Here is a 7,837-nt window from a genome sequence, read left to right as displayed (position 1 = left end):
CGGGCCCGCAGGCCGCCTCTTCGGCTGAAGCGGCCGTGGAAACGGTCATGAAGCCCAGACCTGGGGGTGCGCACTCACCCCTGGTCAGCGCTGGGGCCGCGCAGGGAAGCAGCATTCCCCGGAACGCTGCTTTTGGCCTGTGCCCGTATCTGTCACATCACTGACTGTCGCCCTTTAAGTTGTGCTGTTGACTGTCGCGCTTCGTGGACTGGGGCTTGGGTTTTCAGCCTGGACGTTTCCAGGCCAGAGCCGTCTTTGGCGTGAAGGTGATCTGACAGGACTGCTCTTCTTTTTTTCTTGCTCACCGTTTCCTTTCTCCATCTCTGCGTTCCCATTCTTTGAGTTCAGCTCTCTGAGGTGTAGGTTTGCATTTCTCACTCAGTGTAAAACACGGGGTGGGAGGGGGGTGGTTTCAGGGTTTTTTGGATACAATTTGACCTGTGTGACCAAGGAATAACAGTTTAGTAAATCTTTCAATAGAAGTTGAATGTAAAATAGTTTAAAGGTTAATCGGGAATATCTCATATTCCGTGATAAAACCAGATTTTGAAAAAACTGCCAGAGGTGTGTGTTAGTTGTTAGGATAGTCATGCACGTCTTCCACTATACAAAAAAAACCCCACAACTATGTTGAGCATATAAGGAGAGAGCAGGTACAGAAAATTAGATGTTTGCCTGCATTGGCTGGCATGAAAGGTAGTAGCTATTCAGCTGTTTAGGCCAAGTATCTGTGATGCAAATGTTTCTTTAAATATAACACTGCAGAATATTGTTTCTGTGTTCCTAAATACTAGGTTAGAGTGGTTATTCTCCCTCTGTTGGCTTCAGAATTTCTGATGTTCTTGCTGAATCCAGTTGCGTAGGAAAATTCTGCTTTTTATTACCAAAAAATGCAGCTGAAAGGGGAAAAATCTTGCATTGAGTATTAACTGTAATTTATTGTACAATTCAAATGCGTAAGGATTATTTATTCCATGAGGCATTTGCCATGGAAATCAAGTTTGTGAATGAACTATTTGCTTTCCCAAGTAGTTATTTTGACAAATTACAGACTTTTCAAATTAGCATAGAGTCACAGAGCCTTAGCTCCTGTTGATAGGGGATATGTTGTGCGTGAAAATGGGAAATTAACTGGAAACTCGGGACTGTTTGCTTTAATGCTTTTATATTTTTGTATCATTTGGGTTCCCAAAAGCATGTTTGAACTGACATATTATCACTGGATGAAGTGATAATATGATTTTTTTTTCTTTCCAGGATGTTCCTAGAAGGAAAAAAATGTTAGTATAAAATCCAAGTCATCAATAGATTTTTTTTTTTAATGTAGGTATTTCAGTTACAAAAAGTAATTTCTGTTTCAGATACTCATGAAAGTGAGTGCTTTTTGTTGAGATTTTTAAATGGGTTTGCTATAGAAACCTATCTCAAACAATAAAAGTGGTGATACAGGGGAAGAATTGGTTCAGGCAGTGAACAACCTTCTTGCAGCAGAGATTAGGAAGTATGAACTCCTGTCTGGACTTGACTTGTGGGACTGGTCCTCAAATTAATACAGTTAGAAAATGTAAAGCTTGTAATACTTGAAAATAAAAAATAATAGGATGCATGTTACTATTACCTCGGTGTTGTAGCTATTTAGTTTTCGTATTTTCCTTGGATGTTACTTGTATAGTCACCAAAACCATCTTGTCTTGAGAGGCCTGGAAACGCTGTGTGTCTACACTCATACTAATGCTTGGACACAAGCAGATCTGGTGATAAAAGCAATACTTCACAAAACAGCCGCGTTGAGAATGTTCTCTTGAAAAGCGAATTTTGAAGATGACATGACGAGCCTCAAAATTGCCCATGCTGTTTCTTGGATTGGTTGTGTTGCTGGAGGAAATAGTTCGTGTTCAACTGAAAACCTGAGAGGAGTGGCAAGTCTTTTTTTTTTTCGGTTTGGTAACAACTTAGACTCGTTTCAGTCAATGTGGTTTTATTTGTCTCTTGATTTAGGACAAAACATTTGGCCTAAAGAATAAAAAAGGTGCGAAACAACAGAAATTTATCAAGGCTGTGACTCACCAGGTTAAATTTGGTCAGCAAAATCCTCGACAGGTAAGCATTTATTCTGTAATGCTTTCCCACTGTATACTCAAATAAGCTTTCCCTATACAGATAGATTGTCACGTAATACTGAAGCAGAAATCAGTTGAGATGTTGCTTGCTTGATATGTTGTGACTAGTGCAGATTTTACAAATAGTCTTGGTGCAAAACTTGCTTTGCTGAGCATTATGTACTTCTGTCAAAGTAGTACAGAGTAGATGGGGTTTTAAAACAACAAAAAACCCTCAACTAATAAGAGTGGGATCTTGTTTACCTAGTGTTCTAACTGGAATGTAATTAAATTTAAGGTGTACCTGAAATAACATTGTAGAAACTGTCCATCAGCAAAGTACAGTTGTACATTCTTTCTCTTTTTTTCTCTTTAATTCCTACATAATCGAAGAAATTGTGAATGCTTGAAAATAACAATAGTTGTTACCAATACTGAAACTGGAATTGGGGGAAGAAGAAAACCAGTATAAGCTTGTTGGAAGCACATGCTTATGTGGAAGTAGTTGTTATAATATGGAAATATCTGTTGCAGTTTGAAGCAGAAAGGAGTCTGTCAGTCTGTTTGGTGAACTGGTCAAAGAAACTGAACTCTTGAGCCACTGTCTGCTGCTCTGCTCTTCTTTTGCGTGACGGAGTAAAATGTGACATGGCTGAGATATGCTGTGCAGATTATACTTAAGCAGGAAGCACGGATTGAGTGAAAATATTGTAATGATGGAAGTGAGCTGGGTCTCTTACTCCTCCAGTGCTAGGGAAGCTGCCTGTGAAGTATTGACACAGTTTCCTGTCCTATGAATAAGCTTGTAGAACAATTACCTTTGTGTCAGCCAAATGAGTGATCTCGTAATTTATGTTAAATTCCCTGTGTAACATAAGGATGAGCTGAAAAATGGCAAGTGCAACTTTAAAAACAAAGTTGCTATTGGGGTCATGAGTTTTAATAATTTCTTGTAGTGGAAAGGACTACTTGATGTCATTTCAGAAACATCAGTGGTACTCAAACAGTCTTTTGAGATTTCTGTGTGAAATCACTGCATCTCTAGCATCTATAGGAATACTGGTATGTAAATGAGCCGAAATAAAATAATTTGTTTCTCAAATGCTTGTAGCTGTTGACTGATGGATGTCAGAGGCTAATTTTTAGACCTGATTACACTTTTCTTACCCTGTAAAATAGTTTTCAGATAGGGCTGACACAGAATGAACACTTTAAAGCAATTTTTCTGGTGTTCTGAGATAAAAATAGATCTGCTGTCAAGGCTTTGTTGGCTTTTTGTGTGTTGTGTGGTTTTGGGTTTTTTTTTTTTTAATAAAAAGGCAAGCTGCATCTTCATGCTTGTAAAATCGTAAGGTGAAGTAAAAGCATTCTTACAGTTCTACTTTTTGTAGTTGACATATGTGGAGCTGCAGTTCTATAAAGGAAGATTTATGAACTTTCAGTATGAAAACTGACCAAAGGAATCCATTCCCTTTTAACACAATATGGTGTATTTTTGCCAAATTCACCATAAGATCAAAGCCTGTCTTTTAATGTTATACTGTATTCTACCTGTGAAGTACCCCACCCGAGTGGGGCTCATTGTGTAAGGGCGTTAGTCTCAGTACTTTTCTCTGATTTCCTAGCCAGTAAAGGTGGAACAGAGGTAACTGTCACCTCATGGTACCCACCAGCATCTCGCATCTCTCACAAATTGCGTTTGAAATCTCTTCTGTTTGAAAGGTCAGCACCACTGGATGGCACTAGCCATTCGTGCAAGGGCAGGAATTCTGAGGAATTCAGGAATCAAAGGTTGCTTCACTCTTCCCCTTATAAACTAGTTTAGACTTATTTGCTAATTTAATGTAGAGCTCATGCAAAGTGAGTAGTGTCATACTAATTTTTTACTAATAACTTAATTTGGGATCATTATAGGCTGCTCAAACAGAAAGTGAGAAGAAATTAAAAAAAGAGGATAAGAAAAAAGAATTACAAGAATTAAATGAACTCTTCAAGCCTGTGGTTGCTGCACAGAAAATCAGCAAAGGTATTAGTAACTGAATTCTCTTCATTTATGTTCTTAGTCATATATTTACCTCAGGTGGAATAACCCTTTAAAAAATGCCAGTTAGTTTCTTGATAAGGTAGATATGTCTCTGTCCTTCTCCATCTATTGTATCAAGTAGTGTGACGGTAATGATTGGACTTTTTTTTAGGAAGTCATCTGGGATTACTAGATCATTTGAATATCAAAAATTACATTGCTATTGACAGGGCAGCTATAGATACTGTTGCTGCATTCAGGTTCATTAATTAGATGCTTCTGGATGAGTGGCATGATTTATAGGGGTGGTTTTGGTGTGCATGATGGTATTTGTTTAAAGCAGCCTGTCCAGGGAAACGTGAACATCCAGGTATTACAGGAATATAATATAATGGCTGTTGTCTTCACAGAAAGCTTGTATTCAACTCAGAACAGTAAAAATTTTCCAATTGTTTCTGTCCCACCTCACAGTTAATTGGTAGCACTTGGTTTTGAAAGTGTGGTTGTACTTGAACTCAGTTATTGAACAAACTAGTTTTATGATGAAATGTAGTTTAAAAGTGTTTGATACTTCTAGGAAACTCTGCAATAGGTTGTCGTCTGGGAGGAAAAAAAAATCCTACTTGAAGGAGTGAACTAAACGTTATCAGCTCTTTCCTTTATTAATCTTCTGGAACTAATGAAATTATGTGCAATAATTTTTGACTAAACAAATACAATTTCCATGTATGTCCTTAAGTCAAACCTAATATTTGTTCATTGTGGCACTTAGCAGCAACAAAGATCGTTTTTTTGTTTATGATCTGCAGAGCTTTCTCCAAATAAGTATCTCTGGACTTAAAGTTATTTCTGAAGATTAATATTGTCCTAATGAAAGTGTTGGCTTTCTGTTGAGTTTGCCAACAAGGCTATGTTAACCTGAAGTTCCTTTAGGGATCCATTTGGTGTTTAAAACTGAGGTTTTTAGTTAAGATTTTAAAGAGGTGTTGCTGTACATTCTCTAGTCACTGGTGACTTGCATCAAGTGTAGAAGCAGCCCTTGAAAAACTCAAGCTTAAAATTTAGATGAGCACTTAATATTACAAGTAAAGTATTTCCAATCTAGTTGTCTCATAAGTAAGTTTCTACCTGCTTTCATTTTTCTCACCTCCTAAAGGTCTAATAATGCCTTCAGTGGATGATTTTTACTTAAACTGGAGTTAGATTGATAGAATAGTTCACACTATAACAGCTGCTTATTTGGGGGGCTAGGACTGGCTATCTTGTTTCTAAAGAAAGTGGTGTGAATGGGTGCAGGTTAGATTACTATAATTTAGTCTAGTTTGGTGTTGATCTATTAAGGAAACGTTGACATCCAGGTGATGGTTTACTGTTGATTAGAGGCAAAAATGGCTTATTGCACAGGTTGCACAGGGTGATACATATATTTTACACTGAATCATTTGCCTTGGGCACACTTCTCTCCATATTTCTTGAAATAGTCGAGTGCCATCTTTGATACTTTGACTTTTGAAAATGTATTTTCATTCTCTGCAGATCCTAAAGATTTTATGAACCTAGACGATCTTCTCAGAACTTTTAATATACAGCTTTTGTTTAAAAACAGAATTAAAATACAAAAACTTTCTTCATTCAGGTGCTGACCCCAAATCTGTAGTTTGTGCTTTCTTCAAGCAAGGACAATGCACTAAAGGAGACAAGTGCAAGTTTTCTCATGATTTGTCCTTGGAGAGGAAGGGTGAAAAACGAAGTGTCTACATTGATGCAAGAGATGAAGACCTTGAGAAAGGTATTGTACACCTAGAAAATGACTACTCAACTATTCTGGTTTTGAAACTGGATTTTTAAGATTAGGAGTTTTCCTGTGTTGTGGTTATGATGCTGAAGAGCCTGGTCAGTGACCAAGGCAACCCATACCACTACAGTCAGAATTATGAACGACACTGAAACTTGCTTTGAAAGCTGTGCTGGCAAGTAATCTTCAGGCTTTCTTTAGAAAAATAAGCATGACCTAGTGATACTGGATGGTGGTTTTTAAATTCTGCTGTGTAACATGTTGTGTCATACAAGTACAAGCTGTATAGTGTTTGATCTGTCTTATAGTTGCTGGTTTTTTCTATGTTCTATGAAACAGAAGCAGAAGGAGGAAGTATAGTGAGCAACCATGGTTGCCTTCCAGAACCATTACTAGAGTTTGTCCAAATGTGCACAGTTCTAGAATTCAGGGTACTTTGGAGTTTTTTCTGTGACTTTATCTCCTTTCCCCAAATCTTTTGTTGACTAAGTATTCTGGATTTCACTTTTATTTACCAGGGGTCAGAGATTTTATAGTCAAAATAATAATTTGTTTTGATTTTCCACATTTCATCGTCTTGATCTCTATTTCAATTTTGGTCTCTATCATCCTAAATGAGTATGATAGGCTCCTACATATTCGCTACTAGGTACCATTGGTGAGCTTTCTGTTTTGATGGAATGGTCTTTAAGACAGAAAAGTTGGTATTCTCTATTTTTGATCCTCAAGTTATCTCTGTTTCAGGATATTAGGCTCTACCCTTCTCTTTTATTGTTATCTTCCTTTTCCCTTGTTCATGCTCATTGGTATACAGCTGGAATGACACATTTTTTAGTCTTTAACTGAAACGCTTTTTGTGTCTGTCAAAATAAAAATTTCTAAGTCTTTTGAGGAAATTGTCTCATGATCACCATAGGAGAGTTTGACAACTTTAGTATAAAAGCCTGAATTTATTTTCCATTCTAGAAACGAACCGAAAGGTAAGAATTGCACATTAAAACCATTGCTAGGGAGAAAAGCAACTCAACAGCATTGTTTAGTGTTGACATTTTTGTGAAACCATCTGTGATCTTTTTCTAGATACAATGGACAACTGGGATGAGAAGAAGCTGGAAGAAGTGGTGAACAAGAAGCATGGTGAGGCGGAAAAGAAAAAACCCAAAACTCAAATAGTATGTCTTTCTTTTATTTGTTTTTATTGAGCTGTAGTAGAGAGACCCAATGATAGACTGGTATTAGATATGTCTATTGTTATCTAAAGGTTTTGAACGGAATATTATAACAGTATTCCAAGTATAAAGTTGGGCGCTGATAGTATTTCTAACAATGTATTTTAAAAACCACAAAAACCCCACTCCAAAGCTCTTTCAGTCATAATAAGGTATTTTTTCTTGTAAAATACACAAGAGAGTAGGTGAAATGCTTTCAAAACAGAAATGCTAGAGGAGTAGGTAATGTATCTAATGCATCCTACCAGCTTAGAACATTCAAGACGTGGGATTGGTCAGGTCTGTCATCTCATTCAAGTGACTAACACATATAGTGGCTTATTTATGTACTGGGTGACATAAAAGCATATATGGCTAAATTTTCTCCTCTAAGTTGAAGTTTACTGGTTGAGTCATTTGCAGTTCCTGAGCTCTGACTGCAAGAACGTTCTTCAGTTTGTGCACTAAATGGTATGGTACCTGAATCCCTTTTTCCTTCTTCATTTCACCTTGTTTTCAATAACAAGTAATTACATTTTCTGTTGATACTGCCTGAAATTGCAGAAGTTGAGCTTTGATACGGTGAAGTGTGAACAGCTTGTTAAAAGTTACAGAATGTCATCTGTACCTCAGAATCATGAGCTGGAAGGTTTAACATCTGAGACAGATTCAGTGTATTTTGATTAAAACTACACTGGTGCTGGTCAGCAGG

The 7,837-nt window shown here is 37.2% G+C and overlaps 1 protein-coding gene across 1 annotated transcript in view; it reads left to right on the top strand.

Moving 5' to 3' along the window:
- Window positions 1-1,826: 1,826 nt before the first annotated feature.
- Window positions 1,827-7,837, top strand: part of ZC3H15 (zinc finger CCCH-type containing 15) — a 9,146-nt gene continuing 3,135 nt past the window's right edge. Inside the window, exons 1-5 of the mRNA XM_010136973.1 lie at window positions 1,827-1,919; window positions 1,999-2,100; window positions 4,014-4,125; window positions 5,759-5,911; window positions 6,998-7,089. Coding sequence (XP_010135275.1) covers window positions 1,827-1,919; window positions 1,999-2,100; window positions 4,014-4,125; window positions 5,759-5,911; window positions 6,998-7,089 — 552 coding nt within the window. The remainder of the gene's footprint in view (window positions 1,920-1,998; window positions 2,101-4,013; window positions 4,126-5,758; window positions 5,912-6,997; window positions 7,090-7,837) is intronic.

Source organism: Buceros rhinoceros, unplaced genomic scaffold (genome assembly GCF_000710305.1).
Source record: "Buceros rhinoceros silvestris isolate BGI_N320 unplaced genomic scaffold, ASM71030v1 scaffold35915, whole genome shotgun sequence".
NCBI classification, from domain to species: Eukaryota; Metazoa; Chordata; class Aves; order Bucerotiformes; family Bucerotidae; genus Buceros; species Buceros rhinoceros.
This window is presented reverse-complemented; position numbering and strand designations above follow the sequence as displayed.